The sequence below is a fragment of the Gymnoscopelus braueri genome (assembly GCF_963280865.1).
Source record: "Gymnoscopelus braueri genome assembly, chromosome: 22".
Classification (NCBI taxonomy): Eukaryota; Metazoa; Chordata; class Actinopteri; order Myctophiformes; family Myctophidae; genus Gymnoscopelus; species Gymnoscopelus braueri.
In genome coordinates, this window is record NC_137624.1 from 22,414,119 (window position 1) to 22,434,427 (window position 20,309).

At 40.3% G+C, this 20,309-nt stretch overlaps 1 protein-coding gene across 2 annotated transcripts; it reads right to left on the reverse strand.

Moving 5' to 3' along the window:
* Positions 1 to 960: 960 nt before the first annotated feature.
* LOC308078706 (uncharacterized protein) lies at positions 961 to 19,367 on the reverse strand. 2 transcript variants are annotated; one of them, XM_080420000.1, is made up of 6 exons: positions 18,862 to 19,367; positions 10,179 to 10,630; positions 7,087 to 9,487; positions 4,245 to 5,498; positions 3,384 to 3,498; positions 961 to 2,828 (listed from the first exon to the last, which is right to left on the reverse strand). In XM_080420000.1, exons 1-6 carry the CDS (start codon positions 19,209 to 19,211, stop codon positions 2,628 to 2,630), a joined length of 4,773 nt encoding a protein of 1,590 aa, XP_080276126.1. In that variant the 5' UTR covers positions 19,212 to 19,367; the 3' UTR covers positions 961 to 2,627. The 2 variants fall into 2 exon arrangements, with proteins under 2 accessions (XP_080276126.1, XP_080276127.1); XM_080420001.1 differs by lacking the exon at positions 4,245 to 5,498.
* Positions 19,368 to 20,309: the final 942 nt, after the last annotated feature.

The following is a 20,309-nucleotide window of genomic DNA, read 5'->3' on the forward strand; positions in this document are numbered from 1 at the left end:
AATTTTCTTTCTTTTAGTCCTTGTGCTCGGTGTAATTATATGATGATAATTATTACACTTAAATTATGTTCAGTTGGGCCAACTACGGTGGTTACTCAACTGAATTCACAAATAAATAAATAATATGTACATTAGAGGGTGCAAATGGAGGACACATTTAAGGTTGAATAATAAATACATTATGCCTGAACATTTTGTATTTGTGTGATCTAAAACACAACATCAAAATATAATGCAGAGGTATTTAGCTGTTGCATCCTCTACCACCTCTACACCCACACACTCTTAATGGAATCCATTACTCTAGTATTGTTGCCATCAATGTGCTGTAACAATGTCAATAATGCTTTAATGTGGAAACATTTATGGAGACGTTTATTTGATATACTTTTAGAAAGACATCCAATTTAGCTCCCACAGTAAGGCACTTAATGGTGTGCATTAGTATATTGTGTAAAATAAACATTTTAATTCAAAGTCAAATTTTATTGTTATGCATCAGAACAAATTGTGTTCTTATGCACATCAATTACATTTGATTTCTGCATAAAGAATGAATACAGTTAAGTTTTGAGTCTGTTACCTACTGGCGTGAGCATATTTGCTTCCATGTTTCATACTGGGCAAAACATAGATTTCAAAGCAAAAAGACACACATTCCCCTTTCTTACAATTAGTGTGTAAAAATGTGTGACTCATCGACATGACTCCATTCTTTTTGCACCCAATTATTCTTAATCAGGACACAAAATAATGTGCTATACCCCACCCTAGCTCTATCGTATGCATTGGACAGATATACAAGTACACCACAACTGCATATTCTTGTTCACATACATTAAACTAAACACAAAACATGAATGACAACTGCGTAGTATTGCTGTATTCTTTTCTATTGAATGATTGTTTTAATGATTCAAATAAAAAAAAAGAAAACTGAGACCAGCCGATGGAGCAGTGTTTTTTTTAATTATCATTTCCTGATACAACTGTGCCGTCAGCATGGGGTCAGCCTCCAGCAGGCTATGGAACTTCCCATGGCTAATGGGCCAACTGTACAGCCTGCAGCTTGTACTTGCACACACCAGCCAACAAAAGCTGACTTTAGGTGAAATTGGGATGTTTGTAGGCTTGCTCGTGATACATCTGTACAAGATCCCCTGTGTCCTGGCTGAGCCTGAGCATAATGCAATGCAGGCCGTCAAGCATATAGTACAGCAAGGTTAGGAACAAGAGTGCATTCATGTACACATAGTTCTCACACTATACAGTAGTTCCGTTTTGTTTAGTCCGTCAAATGTTCCTAATAGACCAGTAGTGGCCTCCATGTTTGTGCTCTTCATAAAAGCACATTCATTAGCCTATTTTCCTTTCTTCCCAATACACATACAGATATTGAGCTAGCTTGAAAGATAGATGGTGAGTGAGGTGTCTGCATCTGATTCATTACATTACACAATGAGTGTAATAATAATACGCAAATACAAATTGCAAAAGAGTAAGGTGTACATTTGGATCATTGAAATAATTCATTGTATTTATTTTTCCATAATCATAAAGAAATAATATAATTACAGTAATCTCAGTATTAAATGCTAATGTACACTCTGGAAGTCTGTGTATAACATAAAATACTAAACATAATTATGAGTTGAGTAAAGTGCCAATTTGGATAATTGAGCAAAAACGTGAATACATTTGGCATTAAGAAAATATGGTTATGTACAAAATTGGTACAGCAAGTGTATGGTGCTGATCAGTATCATCAGTATAGACAAAAATACAATTCAAAAACAGATCATATATAATACATGTCTTAGACCTGATTAAGTCAAGTGCACATGAGAAATTGGACACAGTCAATGCATGTTCCAAACAAATTCTCACATCTAATATAATGTTGAACAGGGAAAGTATTGTCATTGTGAATGCATAACAGAAAAAAGCACTTTCAGTGTATATTATGAAAGAAAACAGTCATAATATTTAGAAAAATACACTATAATAAGTACATGTCAAGTCATGTGCTGATAGCAAGTTGAAAGGATTTGTCTACTGGGCAGCTCATAGTTCAACTACCAATAGATGTGTGCATCCACCATTTCCCCTTTATACTGTTCCTCATCTGACAATTTGCTGACAATGAACAATAAACTACAACAGTTATTATTTTAAAATGCTTAATGTGTCAAAATTAAGTAATTTACCAAATATCTTTATTTTCAAGTGTCTTTCCAAATCAGTTTGAGTCTGCCATCGACTAAGTTCAAGGTCTGCTCTGAAAGGTTACCGTAAGAATAAGGTGGTGGTGCAGCAGTAGTTACCCTTACTCCTTCTAAAGCATTGATTCTCAACTTTTCAGCGTCTTCTGAGAGCTGCCCAGGAGAACAAACATGACAGGTATCCTAGAACACTGATTCTCAACCGTTTTTAATTCAAACCAGTTTGATATGCATTAAACCACGGACCCCCAGTGTTAACGTCACTCTGAGGGTGTACAAATGGAACCAAATGGACCCACGAGGGTCCATTTGATTGCCAGATATAAATAATTTAGCTGGGGACCCCCTGGAACATCCTCAAAGATACCTGGGGCATCCCTGGACTCCACGTTGAGAACAGGTGTTCTACGCTGAACTGGACATGGACATAAGAATACTTGGTTGCTCTTCCATGACGCGTACAAGCAGAGCGTCAATGTACTTCTCCAACTGGCCAATCTTGTTGTCTCTCTCAGAGAGTTGGCTCTGCTGTTTCACCACCAGAGAGATGAGCTCCTCCTGGGTCAGTTGGGAGTATGGCCCTGTGAGCCTCGGCTCCTCCTTCATCTGTGGGCAAGGAATCAAGCACAGAACATATCGTCAATGCCGGGTGGACCTTGGATGTCCAAAATCGGACATTTTCAGAAAATGGAGGGAAAAACAGAACCTGTGTTCCAATGGATCCAAAATAGTTATTTTGTCACAAGCTCAAGTTGTTAATACTTTTCCCACAGACAGACTTTACCACTTCCAAACAATAAAAAAAAAAAGTGAAAATAGCAGATTACAACGCATCACAATGTAAACTTTTATTTGAAACAAACAAGACTCTTTACGAAGAGAAAAAACCTAGCCAATTTACTGGAGCAGGTTAGCACAACACAATAACTCACTGGTACAGCTACAGTAGGGCACTTATTACAAACCAAAATGTGTTAACAATGACGGACGGTATGTTGTTTATATGGGTATACAGTAGTTTACACAGGTATACATTTAAACATGAACATTAAAAAACATCCGTTCAAACCAAACTTCTGACAAGTTAGAAAGGGCAGTCTTAAAACTGGCATGTGTGCCTACAATGATAACAGTGGAAAATAAAAAGGGGAAGAAATCTACCTTTATCCTTTCTTCCACATCACAGGGGATAGCTGTGGACTTCTTATCTTTTGTCCTTTGTCTCACAGAGGCAGGCTGGGGTTCCTGCAGACTCATAGGTTTCACAGGATGGGGCCTGCAATGACAAGAGGAAAAGTTTGAGAGCGAACATGATAGCTTGGAGCTATAGATACAGGAGTGCTGGTGTGATACAGATAAAGTAGGTAAGAGCAAGGTGGTTCAATTCAGACATGGGAATCTTATCAGCTTCAACAGGCTGACTATTCAAAGCAAGGCTCTCTCCCTTCCAATAACATTTTTATCCATGAAGCTGAAATGTAATTTTCATTATGTTGGAGAGGGAGGGGGATTGCTAACGATAAATCCATAGCATAGAGCCAACATATATATTTATATACTGTATGTTATGTTGGATCTCTCACTATGTATACGTAAGTAAGTGTGTGTGTGTGTGTGTGTGTGTGTGTGTGTGTGTGTGTGTGTGTGTGTGTGTGTGTGTGTGTGTGTGTATATATATAATAAGCGGCAAATAAAATTAATTGGCGCTGCTGAGCTCAGCAGCGGTTTGCTAGATTAACCCCGGACAGACAGACGGACAGACCCATTTGCAGACATCCTACTGAGCCATGCCGTACACATTTTCAACACACATTTCATTAAACATTAAACACATTATTGACATTAATTACACACACACTTCTAAACTAACATGCTAAAGGTCAGCAGCACACATACAGACGTACATATCTATTATACAACACAATCAAGTCTAATTACTGGGAGTTAGTGGTGTATGAGACATCTAAAGGTTACAGGTAAAATAAACTACAGATTCTGCTCTACTTGAGACGTCTCTCTCACCTGCGTGAGGCTGAGGCAGGCACATCCCACTTCCCACCTGCCTGCTCCCCAATGCCCTTTGTAACAACCACCTGCACCTGTGAGGGCAACGAATTGACTGACAGCAGAGTTATCTGATCAGAGGTAGCGCTCATGGCCACTATATGAGAACGGCCATCTCCTCTGGTGTCTGATATCTCCAGGGGCTTTGGGTGGGATGACGAGGAGAGGGCAGCACGTGGAAGAATGACTGTGTTATCAGGTACAACCACCCCTGGAACACTATCATGTCCGTTCGAAACACTTTCTGTGCCATGGTTCATCACAAGTTGGTTGCTTAAAATAGGCATTTTCTTGGCAGGAGGAAGAGGGGCATGCTCTGTCTTTGAAGACTTCTTTTTGGTGTTACATATCATGTCTTGATCAATGGAGGGACTGTTCTGATGACTGTAAGAATCTAGGTTCTCCAGATTCGAAGAGGCTGTGATTTCATCTGGTCTTGTGAGTGGAATTTCAGTCTTGTCTTCCTCGAATGGATTCGATCCAATTACAACAGGTACCTGACCTGTCACTGGGTTGTGCTCATATGATTTACTGGTGGCTTTTGGATTAGCATCAGCGCTGGACAGGGCTCTTTTGGGTTTAGCAAACGCCTCAGAAGAAGATTGGGGTCGACATGGTGCAGGACCTTTATTATGTGTGGCTACTGTTGACCCTCCAGTGATAGATGCAATATCTACAGGCTGCTTAAAGTTGTGAATTGAGTTCTGGCTTGTCCCTTCCGGGACATCCATTGTTGCGGAGGTAGGCCTAATCAAAGGAGCAATCATTTGCACCAAACGCTGAGGGAAAATACTGGAGGTTTTGATCTTGTTTGTTCTCTGTGCATCCATTTGACACACTGTAGATGCATCCTGCTCTCTCTGAAGTGGTTTCTGAGCATCATTCTTTCCTGGCGGTTGTGGAGCTTTGTCTCTAACAAAGTCCTTCCCATCTTCACTGATGCTCTCCTTTATGTTGTTTCCCACCAACGGCGTAGCAGAGTAAGCTCTAGATGTAAGGCGCAGACCAGATGGTTTGGTTTCAGCAAGGTTTAACGTGGAACTAACAGCAGGCTCCAGAGGGAACTGCTGCTTGTTGGGAGGCAAAGGAGCACGACGTTTCTTCTCCAACACATATGTGGCCATCTGCTGTGAGGGTTCAGTCTCTGACTCAAAGGGCTGTAAGAATGCGTTGGATGGCACAAAATGCTGGGGTGGGTGGAGGCATGAGGAACTGGAAAGAGGTGTTTTGATAGAGTGAGATAATAGTATTAATCATTTCTAAAGATTCAGGTACATTAATGTAAAAACAAGGCTAATACAGGGACAATGAAAAGTGGCAAATACAAAAACACACACACACACACACACACACACACACACACACACACACACACACACACACACACACACACACACACACACACACACACACACACACACACACACACACACACACACACACACACACACACACACACACACACACACACACACACACACACAGAGCTTCAACTAAATCCAGACAGTGCAGTGATAAGAGATGTTGAAGTGGTGTTATGTATGAATAGAATTCACAAACAGGATTTATTAGAAAGCAGTGAAATGGAATTTTGTATATTAGCCAACATAAAACTTTAATATAAAAATGTATAATGATGAACTGAACAAAGCATAGTCATGATGATATATGACAATAATGTTTGGTTAGAAAAACTAAAAGAAAAATGCAATAGGATTCTCAACATGACATATGAGCAACAATGCAGAAATACAAATGATGAAACCAACTCTATTTGTGTCTACTCCAGCAACCGGAATTGGCATACAGTTGTATGTGAGTAATCACCTGTCTTTGGTCATCCTAACTCAGTTTTAATATGACCCCTAAGATAATGAAGTAAGACTTTGGTCCGACCAATCTCAGCTGAGTAAAGGCTGGCGTGAGACATTTGCATACACACGCGTACACAAACGAAGTGCTATGCAATTTTCATGATGGTGTCGGATAGATTTAGAGGATTATGTTTTAATGAGAAGTGCCTCATGACGTGGAGTCATTGGCTGCAAGCAGATACCGTGACAGTCCTACATTCAGCTCACAGCACACAACTCACGTGACCTTGACTTCATGCCATTAACACACAGCTGCACATTTTGTTCAACTGCCTCCTTTTACGTTGAATTTTAACTTCTGCAAGTGTGTTGGCATTAACTCAATGTAATTAAAGTGAGTCAAGTGGAATGCTTTCCACAATATGACAGATCCATAAATCAAGCTTCTGCTTATTAAACAGAATTCTAACGTCATACTTATTGGTGTGAATATTAGCATTTATAACACAGTGAAACTCCCCACTGGAATGCATTGACGTTCTCTGTTGTATAATCAGGATAAAGCATACCTATTTACATGCACATCGACGGTGGGTGCTAGGCCTGTTCTTCCTTTTTTTGCGACAACGTTTCGATTATTGCAGGATCTTCATCTGGTCAAAGATTGACCTGATAAAGATCCTGCAAGGATCGAAACGTTGTCACAAATAAAGTATATCCTTTACCTGGTAAATAGGGTGCGAGATAACCCACTGCTACGCTAATTTCCAGTTAAATTTGTGGATGAACCGTGGCCACGGATGTTTAACAACACCCCTAGTGTAGTTATATATAAATGTTATTAAATGTTACACAGGGGTAGGATGAAAGTGGCATCTGATTTTAAGCATTAGATGAGAATGAAAGAGGATGGGGCAGTAGGTATAACTGTGAGTACGGATGATTGGATAGAATCATGACCATGCAGGTACATAGAGTGGACTAACCTTGGCTTAACAGCGTATACTTTCGCTGTCTTGCTGTGGGGCTCGGCAGACATCTCTTCAAAGGGATTACTTGAGGAGAGGTCATCAAAGGGGTCAGTGGAGGCAAGGTCTGCAGAAGGAGCATTACTCTCTACAGCCACTTCAACATTTTGACCTAAATGAAGTTCATCTGTTATCCTTATTCTACCTTTCTCTCCTCTCTCCTTTCTGTCCATTTGGTCATTTCTACTTTGATCTTCTCTCAATCCCCTTGCCTCTTGACATTCTAGCATTAGATTCTCCCCACTGCTTTCACCTTCAAACCATTGACTTTCCTCTTCATTTTTAGCCAATACCTCTCCACTTATGTCCCCAAGCCTTTCTTTCTCCTCTGTTAGCATCCTGCCTTCTTCTTCCTCTCTTTTCAACCTGTTCTCCTGCATCAGGCATGCCTCCTCGTCCAAGGCTTTCATTTCCATTTCTCTTCTAATCGTATCCTCCTCCCTCTCTCTTTCCTCTTCCTTTACTTTCTTCACTTCTTGAATAATCTCCCTTTCCGATTCCCCTATCCTGAATCTACATTCTTCTTTCTTTGTCACTCCATCCTCCTCTGCATAATTCTTCTTTTCTTCTCCTTCCATCCCCATTCTGTCTGCTCTTTCTTCCTCTTCTCTCCTAATTTGTAGCTCTTCCTCTTTTCTTAACCTTCCTTCCTGTCTCCTGTCTTCCTCCGCTTCTCTCTCTATTTCCACCTCTTCCTTCCTAAATCTCTCCTCTTCTTCTTCTTCTTCATCTTCTCTCTGTTTCCTCTGTTTCCTCTCTTCCTCAGCTCTCTCTTCCTCCATTCCAATACTTTCCTGTTCTTGCTTTCTAAATCTCACTTCCTCCTCACTCCTCATTTCTTTTTCCACTGCCCGCTTTTCCTCTGATATTCTCTCAATGTCTTCTTTCTCCTTCCTAACACTCTCCTCTTTTTCTTCTTTCTGTTTCCTCTCTACCTTAGCCCTCTCTTCCTCCCTTCTAATTTCCTCCTCTTCCTCAACCTTCCTCCTTTCTTGTTCTTCGAGTCTCCGATTTTCCTCTGCTAATCTCCCCCGTTCCTCTTCTTCCTTCATCAGCCTATCTTCTTCTATTGTCCTTCTCCTCTCCTCCTCAACCATTCTCATTTCCTGTTCTTCCTGTGTCCTCCTTTCCTCTGCTAATCTCTCTCTTTCCTCCTCTTCCTTCCAAAGTCTCTCCTGTTCTTCTCTCCGTTTTCTCTCTTCCTCCATCCTAACTCTTTCCAGCTCTGCCTTTCTAATTGTCTCTTCTTCCTCAATCCTGTTCCTTTCTTCCGCTACTCTCTCTCTTTCCTCCCTAACACTATTTTCTTCTTCTTCTTCTCTCCTTTTCCTCTCTTCCTCAATCCTAAGTCTTTCCAGCTCTGCCATTCTAATTGTCTCTTCTCCCTCAATCCTCCTCCTTTCTTCAGCTATTCTCTCCGTTTCCTCCTCTTCCTCCCTAACCCTCTTCTCTTCTTCTTCTCTCCGTTTCCTCTCTTCTTCCATCCTAATTATCTCCTCTTCCTCAATCTTTCTCCTTTCTTCTGTTATTCTCTCTCTTTCCTCCTCTTCCTCCCTAACCCTCTTCTCTTCTTCTTCTCTCCGTTTCCTCTCTTCTTCCATTCTAATTGTCTCCTCTTCCTCAATCCTTCTCCTTTCTTCTGCTATTCTCTCTCTTTCCTCCTCTTCCTCCCTAACCCTCTTCTCTTCTTCTTCTCTCTGTTTCCTCTCTTCTTCCATCCTAATTGTCTCTTCTTCCTCAATCCTCCTCCTTTCTTCTGCTATTCTCTCTCTTTCCTCCTCTTCCTCCCTAACCCTCTTCTCTTGTCTGACTCTCCTCTCTTCCTCCATTCTAAGTCTCTCTCGCCCCTCTTCCTCTTCAATCCTCCTCTTTTCTTCTTCAACGCGTTCTTCCCCCAACCTTCCTTCCTCCCACTGTTCCTGAATTGTATCCTTCTCCTCAATCTGGCTAATTCTCTTCTCCTCTTCTTCTACCTCCATGCCTGAATTAGCCACCTGCTCCTCCTCAATCTGCTCTTCCTCATGCACAGCCCTGCTGCCGTCCTCCTCCTCTGCCCAGGGCGACTGTTGCTTCAGAGCCCTAAATGAATCGGCGGAGGCGACGGAGGTGTTGGAGCTCTCTGCCCTGTGAAGGTCCTCCATGGAGCCGAGGCCGGAGCTGGCCAGGCTGAAGTTTGAGCCTCCGCGTGAGCGCCGTGGCTGGCGCTCCTCGTTGTAAACATGGCTGCCATTGATGCACAGGTTGCTCGGCTGCTCCGAGCCCTGTTTTGCGCGGCCCAAAAGTGACAGGGAGCCTTGGGACGTTTTGCTGTCCGAGCTGCCCGAGCGCTTATGTGTCATAAACTTGAACTTCTTTTTACCTAAATGGAAAGGGGAAAACTATTAAATTAACCACTTTCAACCTGGCGTCCCTATTTTGGGCATGTCATTATTACAGCGAAAACAGTCCATCTACAAGCTCAACCCGCTTTACAATCGCATTGTTGTAAGTTTGTAAATGGGCTATTTCGCCATTTATCATACAACAAAGTGTATAGGATTTAAGTGTTTAACCCATTAAGACCTGAGGCCGATTCTTACTAATGTCTTCTAAATCCTAACAGTTTTCTGAAAAACGTTTGTTTCTATATCAGTGGTTCTCAAACTTTTTCATGTCAAGGACCCCCAAAATGATATATATTTGGCCGCCGACCCCCATCTCAAAATATTTTGTTCCAGGGACCCCCAGAAGCAAAGATTTGAGTTAAAAATGTTCGCTTTAAAATAATATATATTAAAAGATTTTCACACATTTTCACGATTAAAAAAAAATAGCAGATCTACAAGCTCATAGCGCGGCACTCGGTGCCGCGCTATGAGCTTGTATATCTGCTATTTTTGAATAGCCAAAGTGTAAAATAATGCTTTTTAGCTCAAATCAAAATGTGACACTTCAGGTCTTAATGGGTTAAACAACAGTAAATGTTTCTTTTTCAATAAAGAACTGCGTTACGAGTCAGAAAACTGAATTTGGTTTAACAACTGCTGTAATACTGTTAGTGTTTGTCTGACCTTCTGAAGAATCGATGTTCAAACCAGAGGAACGGCTGCCGCTCAGAGAAGAGCTCCTCTCAGGCAGCGGGCCGAGGACAGACATAGACTGCGACGCGTTCCTCTGCAGGTTGGACTTGGGAGAAAACAATGATTTCAGCTTGTGTTTCTTTTTCTTCTCTTTGTTGTCTGCGCCACCCTCACCTTCTCCGTCCCGCGCTCCCTCCTCTTCGCTGTCCGTCAGAACCTGGCTGAAGGACGACGGCACAATGGCAGACGCAGTCTCTGAAAGCTGGTCCTTCTTTTTGCCGCGGACCTTGTCCTTCAATTTGCCTAGCCGGGATCTGGGTTTGTCCATGCCAGAAAGGTCAAACATGCTGGCTGTCATGTTGTTCCTCGTGAACTGGATGTCCAGAAGCACCTCTCCTCTGTCTTTGTCAGACTTGCCAGCCTTGTTCAGCAGCTTACACCATCTATAGAACGACATGTTAGAAAAGTGATTTTAAAATATTTTAATTTACATTTGTATACTGTTGGAGTTACAGACCCGTAATGGTCCATTTGGTTCTGAACTACCAACCATTTAGCTGGGGACCCCCTGGGACCCTCTCAAAGATCCCTGGGGGTCCCCAGGACCCCACATTGAGAACCAGTGTGTTAGAATAATGTGCGTTCCCTGCAACATGCCAACACAGGTGTACAATTTTCATTCTTTAAACAAAGGCTACTGAATGATTCCAAAAGGAATACAATCTGCAGGAGCAGTTTGTTTCAATTTTGTCTATAGTTGTACACTATACTTTCAGCTACAAAATAATTGGACCTTACTGTGTTTTGCTCCACGCTACAAAATAATTGGACCTTACTGTGTTTTGCTCCACCCAAGTACTAGGTTTTCATTTCCACTGTTGAAAACGCAGGCTTACAGTATTTATATTGGTTTCTTTACGTTTATGTTTCAAACTGTCAGTTTTTTTATTGTATACAAACTGCTATACAGTAGCAAGCTATTACCAACAGCACATCCCTGTAGCCTCCATCTCCCTATCGTTCACACCACTTTAATCCAAAGAAGGGTGTGAAGGGTTTATAAAATCCAAGACCTCAATTTAAAGTATGTTGGAGTAGAGAAAATGCTCTATTCAGTTCCCTTGTGGAAATTCTGACCAGCACCAAGTAACAGCTTTCTCTAAGCAGTCATAAGGGTGGAGAAGCCACGGAAAATGACTCAGAAGGGCCATGGCTGTTTGTGGAAAGTCTGTGTTAAAGCAAAACACACAAACCAACCAATCAACCAACTGACCACCAAGGAACACTGTTTTTAAAACAAGACTGGGCCAAAACCCAGTATGGCTGGACCTATAGGCGATGTGTGTAATTGTGGAGGGATGATTGATCTGCTATTGGCTAGTTATTCTTTTGGACAATGAGCATAGACTACGTCCCATAGCCTGGAGCAGTGGTAACCAACCGGTCGATAACGAGCTACATGTCGATTGTCAAAGCCTTCACAGTAGATCACAAACAGGTTTGTGTATTGGGAGAGGAGGTGACAGACGCATTGATTCCGAGATCGTTTTTCAAATGACAGACCCAACCGGGAGAGACCCGTGACATTGATTCCGAGATCCAAGTGGAGCCGTCATTTAAAAAAGACGCACCCGGACGTACCGTGAGGGGAAAATAGCCGGCCGACATGCAGGCTCATAACGTTAAAGTTTTTTTTTTTTTATAAAACCCCTTTTTTTTTTTATAAAACCCCTGTTTTATTTTGTTTTAAAAAGTAACCCAAAAAAGTGTCAACTTTATTAAAATATGTCCTAATATTTTGGCATTTTTATACATTTTCCCCCAAAATGTTGCCATTTTGTTTATTCGTATTCAGACCACTAGCCTTTGTGTAGTTATATACAAATAGATTGAGCCTGTCAGAAATTGCAAAAGTAAATATGATGCCTTAGACATGGTGTTTTTTTGGAACTTATTGTAGTGGTAGATCTCAGCTTACACATTGGAATAAAAAGTGCTCATGGGCTTGAAAAGGTTGGTTACCACTTGCCTGGAGGGATGATTTCTCTGTGATTGGCTAGTCCAAAGTTAGACATTCGCAGATCTAAGGCTGGCTCCTTTGAGTCAATACATGCCTGTAAAATGTAACAATGCAATGAAACAGAATATGATTAATAGGATGCCTTTAAACTTTAAAGACATCATTTTAATAATACTGTTGTTTTTTGGTTTAAAGCCCGAGACAATGTCTGTCATAACTCACAGCATGAGTAAGTAGGAATATGAGCCCTTTAAGTCATTAGGCTCAGTTCTTTATCCATGAACAGCCTGCTTTCTTTATGTTGTTTTTGTTCCCACAAAGGAAGAGGAAAAACAACATGTTAGTAGATAATGTCCATCATCTAATCCAGTGTTTCCCAAACAGTGAAGAAGTAGTGAAAATAGCAGATCTACAGGCTTGTAGATCGGCTATTTTCACTAGTTTGGGAGACATAAAATGTCTCTTTTGGGTCTCGAGCTAAAACGCTTGGGAACCACTGATCTAAGTATCAGTATCTCCTGTATACCAAGGCAGGGTTCCCAAACCTTTCAGGCCACGACCCCCCAAAATAATCATATTTGAACTGGGGACCCCCCACTCTGACAAGCACTTGGAATTGTAAGCATTACATTTCGCAGTGTGCTGTGAGCTTGTAGATCGGCTATTTTCACAATGTTTGCCTCTTTTTTACATAATATTTGACAATTTGGCCAATTTGTTATTAAAAAGTAATCAGTTTGGGAACCACTACTGTATACATAGGTACATTAAAAGATCCTGAGTGTTAACTCTCTATGAATTAAATCAATAAACCTTAAGGATTACTATGCATGCAACAACTTAACATGAAACTTAACATGAAAAGGGATTTCAAATTAGCGGTGCAACAGTTAACCGAACTAAATGATTTAATCAATTATAAGAAATAATCGCTAATTGCTTTTAATAAGAATAATCAATTTGGGGGGGGGAGATTTCAATTTAGCTTATTTGCTTTAAAATCAGATAAAAATGTAGAGCAAAAATTGCAAATCTACAAGTCACAACGAGTCGTGCTGCGATGCATTGTGAGCTTGAAGATCAGCTGTTTTCACAATTTTTGTGCGACACTGTTGTACAACGAAGTATAGGATAGGGCTTAAGTGGTGAGTCAGACTAATTAAAGTTTTTCACATGGATTCATTGATATATTAAAAACTAAACAAATTATCAATGAAAATGCACTTCTTGGTTGTTCGACTAATCGAAAACGTAGTCGATCGAATAATCGCTAAGAAAATAATCGATATTTGCAGCTCTTTTTCAAATTTCAGAAATAAACGAAATGACTTAAGAACAGTGAAAAAAACTAAACAAAATGACAGTCAGCATAAAAACTGTCATCCAAGCACAAACTGAGGTCAGCAGCTCATCAGCCATGTGGCTGAACAAACAAGATCAGCTGAAGTCTGGATTTATGGAAGGAAATGAGTGAAGGGCAGGAGGCAGGCGTTAGACAAAGGAATTTTGTGTGTGTGTGTGTGTTCTCATGCTTGTACCCATCACATATTCTGAAAGGCTACAATAATAGAATGAATGTGAAGGAGCACACACAACACACACAACACACACTTCAGACCTGAGGTCGATTCTAAAACGCCTTCTAAATCCTAACCTAAGTGTTCTGAAAAACTTCTAATATTTATTGAAAAATTACAAAATAATGATGTTGCTAAATACTGTACATAGCAACAAGAACCCCGAAAGGGGTTCCCGGCTTGAAAGGTATAGTTATGTAACAGGGTTCCAGGCAAGGGGCCAGCCTGAGATTTTTACATTGACGCCAATACGGAAGAGACAGTTCATATGAATGGCCTTTAGTTTCGCTGTTTTACCCCTGCTGGTGTCAGAAATAATTTATTTTAACGCAAGCGGATGGGTTTTTGACAAACTTTAGACTAGATTTTCTTACCTTAATAAAAATGGTCATAAATACTATATGCTTCCAGTCGCTAGTTTAAAGTCTCCTTTCAATCATCATGATATGCGTTTTGGTAAACTATGGTCCAATTTATTTTAAAATTGACGATAAAGTAGGTTATGCTCTAGGAGGGGCGGGATGATTTGATTGACAAGCTACACAAGTTCCAATAGCATTCATTCCCCGCCCCCGCTTTTGATTGACAAGCTACCCAACCAATAATGGTCTGGTATATATATATATATTTAAAAAAAAAAAAATTATATATATATATATATATATATATATATATATATATATATATATACATATATGTATATGTATATGTATATGTATATATAAATATATATATATATTTATATTTATACGTCAACATGAACCTTATGCAACAATTTTACAAAACATATTAACTAGGCACTCAGTGGCCTACTGTTCATAAAAGAAATATAAAAAGTTGACTCTCCACAATCCGTTTTCACACAGAGCTGCTTTGTGCTTTGGTTCAATGGAAGAATGTGGGGGTATTACATAACTATTTGAACCGGATTTATTAATTTAATATGATGGTATTTTGCATTTGGGTCAGTGTGCGTGGACACTTCTTCTTCCTGTTTGCCTATTGTTACCTATTGCCTAACCTCTCTCTTAAAATCGTTTAATTTCTCAAAATACAGACTCAACTGATGATATTAGCAAAATAACTGGACATAGTTGCAGGCATCCCATTGCGTAGTTCACTCAACACTGTGGTTATTTACAAATTCAGCTTCTCCCCAGTACGGACATACATTTGTTGCAAAACTCCTGCAGATGTCACAAGTTAAATCACAGAGAAGTGATTTAACTTAATCAAATGTCACAGATAAAACTAGTAATACAATCATTTCTGACATGACTTTTTCTAAGGAATGTATTTGTACTCTAATTACATGTATTTCTTAGTAAATGTTGGTTGGTTATTGCAGTAGCCATGACTGTATGACATTGATTGATCAGTTAAGTTATATTATAAATGATAAAGTTATTAATATTAATATCATTTTCTCTAGGTGCTTGGTAAATTAGACAGAGACAGAAACCAACTTAACTCATAGTTTTTGGCTACTTTATATTGGTCTGGGATCTGCTTAATCTCGGTGTACAATGTTTTAAATGGACAAACAAGCATTTTTGCACCAAATCAGGGTCCATCAATGTGTCTGTTGACTAGTGCATGGACAAATGTGTCCGTGGCAAATGTTTTTTTTTTTTTTTTTTCTTACATAACATTATTATGTTCTTATTTTGATCATAACACCCAATTACTGAATGTCAGTCTCCGGGGTTTCTTCAGTATAATTATGTATGACATTTACTATGTCACATTAGGAGTCCATTTTCCAATGACCCTATAACTCTGAGTGCACAAATGGGTCCATTTGGTTCCATTTGAGCACTATCAGAGTTACAGACCTGTACAGGTCATTTAAGGCTATAGCTCTTTATGTGCTACTGGTTCACATTACTGTCTGCTCATTTGTATGTCCATGGCAAAAATTTGACAAAAATGCATGGCAAAATTTGTGCAAGACTGAGAGTGCAAGGATTTGAGTGCTTGCAATGTCAGATCGGGGAAGCTGAGTTGGAACAGGACATTTTGATTTATACATTTGCTAATTCTATCTGTGACTTCAAAAATGTATTTGTGTTTTTGCAAGGCTGGCACGACAACACAAATAACAATGTTTACTAAACCACAGAAACGAGGTTGGGAAACAGATTACAGGAGAATTATACCATGTTAACGGTGAACAAAGGCAAAGAGAAAGAGAAGTAATCAAGTTCTGTTCCAATAAAAAAGGAAGTTGTGAAATTAACCATTAGGCGTTAGCTGGATGGTGTAGGAATTACATTAGAACATTTCCAGTTAATAGCGTCTGCAATACAAGGATTGCATTGAACTCAACACAGCATTATACCCGTGTGTGCAGAGTACACTGTGTGCGTTTGGTGATGTGTACACACTCATGAAACTGGAGGAAGAGAAGGAACACTGTATGACTCACATTTTGCACCATTGGTATTCTTATTGCTGCCCTTTCAGCAAATATATTTCCTGTCGGTCGGAGCGTGAATGACTGATAAGACAATGCCCTGACACAAGCCCTTCTTATCACAAAGCCCAGCTGAGTGTGAGTGTCAGGGAGAGCATACACTGTGCACACAGTATGTGTGTTACTCTAAGCATGACGTGGCTTCTGGGCAGAAACCTTGCATAACCATAATTCATCTTTTTATTTTCATATATTAATGCTCTATTTTATACTTTGTTGGTTTATGTGCATGTGTTTGTGTATGTGTATGTTATGAACATGACGCACACAAGCTGAACTCATTATAAACATGCTTTACACTTATATGCCGCTACAAACAAGGAGTTGTCCTTTTACTACGCACCTGCGGAGGAGGAAAACCCCCTTCAAGCAGAATGCACGTGAATGCTCATTACATTTCGTCGCTGTCGGACGGAAAACGTAAAAGCTCTTTTTAATACTTTTTATTTAAATATTTATAATAAAACCCTTTCACCTTGCTTTGTACGCTATAACCTCTCAATCAATGCAGCTTTGAAATGCTAATATCCCTGGCAACCATGGTATTCAATGTCAATGTCCACATCAGATTTAGCCTCATTATTAATGATGCAGTCTAATAAATTATCTGCTTTCCCCTCTTAACTTTTCATGTTCATGTCCTAATCTAGTAATGTCAGCAGTAGCTGTTTGTTGGGGTCGATCGTTCTTGACATAGTGGTATTGGATTTGACAGTGGGTGGCTGAGTAAATAGTGACATGGATGGAGTTATCTAGTCAGTGAAACATAACACTCGGTCTGAGAGCTGGTAGAGCAGCAGTGGTCAATTCTTGCTCAGACATACTGAGCATGCCCGGGATATCGACCACTGTTTGCTTTTCACAGATAAACAACCAGGAATGTGAGGCCAAGGACAGATTTAAACCTTAGAAATCAGGTGCATTTCCACGCTCAATAAGGATGAAGGAAAAACACTGCTGGTATTTACTCAAAAACTGTTTTCACCATGAACACACACACCAAAAACTATTGAAAATAAGAATAAAGTTTACTTTGGAATCTCTCTCGAATAACCCATTTAAGGTTGCACATTATGGTCAACATATTATATAATCTACAGCATAAAGCCATAACAATTCCACACCATGATGTTGTTTTGAAAAGAAAAAGATAAAAAAGTGTGCTTGTGCTTATCGTTACTCTTACAAACAGGCTTGTATGTTGAGTGTGCTGTGCTACTTATGAATAAATATGGTCACATGGAGTGAGAGACATAATGTACCCTACTCTAAAGCAGCTTAGTGTGCCTTGCCTCTACAGTATTTGGCAACAATACTAAAATACGTCTGTACTCTGTATTATAATGTCTTGGTGTGTAATAAGATCACTTTTTACCTTAGTAAAATTGCCTCTGGTTGAATGCTAGATCTAGTCTGTAATTTGCATGCACAGATGATTCTGTCATACTGTAATAAGTCGTTTTGACTTCTAGAAAGTTTTGGCAAAAACTGTGTCAACAAATCTCGAGTCAAAATCACATTTTCTGATTAATTTCATTGTTCTACTCCATAATGTTGCTGAATGGTCTCCCGAAGGTACACCTGCATTGCAGTTAACCACTTGCAACCTGTAATTAATTTTTTTGGGGCAAAATGTTTCAACGTAAAAAAATTAAAGTATAAATAGCAAATCCACAATGCGACATGCAGGCTTGTAGATCACCTATGTTCACTATTTTCTGGCAACACTGTCGTATGACAAAGTATAACATAGGTAATAGGGCCCCCTGATTTTACAGTTCACATGAAACTAAACAATTTCACAGTTGCATGGAATCCATGCAGCCATGCCATGGATAATGATAGGACTTGCCTGCAAACACTTTACACTGGTTGGTTGATTTATTCATGTTAAATTCCCAAAAATAACATTCAACATTCAATACATTTGATGTGTGGGTGGCTGGGTGCACTGCTGTTATTCAGACGGTACTACTGTATTTGATGTGTGGGCACTGGGCGCTGGTATTCAGACGGTACCACTGTATTTGATGTGTGGGCGCTGGTATTCAGACGGTGCAACTGTATTTGCGCTGATTAGAGTAAAGGTCACCGAGTTATGGCCATTTGAAATGTTAGAAACTGCTGTAACACTGCTGTAGTTTAATTAGTGTAACTGGTTGCATCTTTGTGTTGCAATCAGCTGCAGCTGTTGTTGCCCTGCTCATACATATAAATACATACATACGGACAACTACACTTGGTCACTTGTTGGAGATGGCTGCTGGCACCACTCAAAAACCGTATCTGGACTAATGCATATCAAAGTGGGGTCCTTGAAATTAAAAAGGTTAAGACTAAAGAGTCGCAGTTTAATATAGGCCTACTACTGCCGTTGGAGTTGGACAATTTGGACTAATGCCAAATCCATATAGGCTAGGGGAAATAATAGAACATGAGTCATGACCAATGGTTCGAAATTCGAATTCGGAACAGGTCTGTGTCAAGTTCAGTAACCATGGGGGGGGGGTATTACGTTTTAATTAGGTAGGCAACATGCGTACACGAAAAGAGACGCTGCTTATTACTACTGCCAGGTCATTTATGATTATGAACACTCACTCGGTCTTGTTGCGGGACTTATCTTCATTGAGCTCCAGCAGGTTAATCACAGCCTGTCCTAGCAGCTTGTCAGGTCCGACCAAAGCGCGGTGCATGATGTGGACCTGCAGCGTGCAGCGCTCCGTGCTGCCGTGGTGGGACAGCGGCAGGTCGAACGTGGCCTCCTCCTTCCACAGCGGGGCCACGGTCTTCTCCGCCACCGAGGTGGAGTACTTCTCCTTGGCCACCTGCATGATCGCGTAGGCGTCGTTCGTGCCATTTTTCCCCTTTGTCCTGAGGCCTCTTGCCTGGAGCACCGTTACCTGGACGCTCGTAGGATACCACTGTTGGCTTTGGTCGGCCAAAGACATGATGACTTCTTGTTAGCCTACTTACTAACTTAGAGGTATGGAGATGAAAAGAAATGAAAGAAAAAACTCAATTACTTCGATTGTGTTTATTTCTAATCACAGAAACTGTGTCTTCAAGTTCCAAAGAGGAAAAAGTTTAAGTCCTCTCTTTCTATAACGCACTTGAGGAAACAGCTGATCGGCAGTGTTGCCAGGTGTTGTGAAAGAAATAAGCAACCAGGTCTAGGAAAACAAGCAACTACTAGCCACATGAGCACTTTAGGCGTCGCGTCGGTTATTTGAATTGAAAATGAAAATAACTCACAACTCACTAAGCGTCGCATGAGCTTGTAGATCGGCTATTTTCAAAGAGTCTTGCAATACAATGTGGAATATTGGGAATATTTTTTTAAACATTCTAACAACACAAATGCTCCCTGGCCCAACATTTTCATGACAATATTTGAGAACCACTGGTTTAGATAATAATTATAATTATTTTTTTAAGCAAGCCTAAATAAGCAACTAGCTAGCTGGTACACCGGTACATAAGAAACCAGCCCAAAAACAGCAACCTGCAACTACCAATTTTTACAAGCAACTTTACAGAAAAAGAAACCCAAAGTCGCTTATAATACGCCGACATGGCAACGCTGCTGATCGGTCGTACGTAGCTGCACCGTGAAGGCATTTGCTGAGTTTTTAGGTCACTCCCCCAGATTACCAGGTTACATGCGAGACAGACGGGGATTAATTCACTTTGTAGACTGCAGACCCGGTCCAGGTCTAGAGCAGATACGGAAACGTTGCATCTATGTATTTGTGTTTGGAAATTACCGGATACAGTAGGCGGCCTTTAGACCGGATCAGAGCACTGAGCAGTAAATAGAAACCGTGCTTTCCACAGGTAATGCGGAAAGCCTGGTGACGTGAGGTCTAGGTTACATCGTGACATTCATTCCACAGGTTGGCAGTGTGCTGAGCAATTCACCTGTAGACAAATTCACCTGTGTGACAGCCAAACGGAAACCTGGCATTGTTACCTTCGTTTTAGTATTTATCATCTTATTGAAAACATGAATTGACTTATCCATGTCAAGTCAATTTCTCATTGATGAC

What these genes read in the sequence shown, in the direction of transcription:
- LOC308078706 (XM_080420000.1), bottom strand. Translation starts at nt 19,211, where the DNA reads ATGTCTTTGGCCGACCAAAGCCAACAGTGGTATCCTACGAGCGTCCAG. An exon ending in AAGTCCCGCAACAAGACCGA is followed by an intron (nt 10,631 to 18,861) that starts GTGAGTGTTCAT and finishes GTCGTTCTATAG; the next exon opens with ATGGTGTAAGCTGCTGAACA. An exon ending in CCTGCCTCAGCCTCACGCAG is followed by an intron (nt 3,499 to 4,244) that starts GTGAGAGAGACG and finishes TTGTCATTGCAG; the next exon opens with GCCCCATCCTGTGAAACCTA.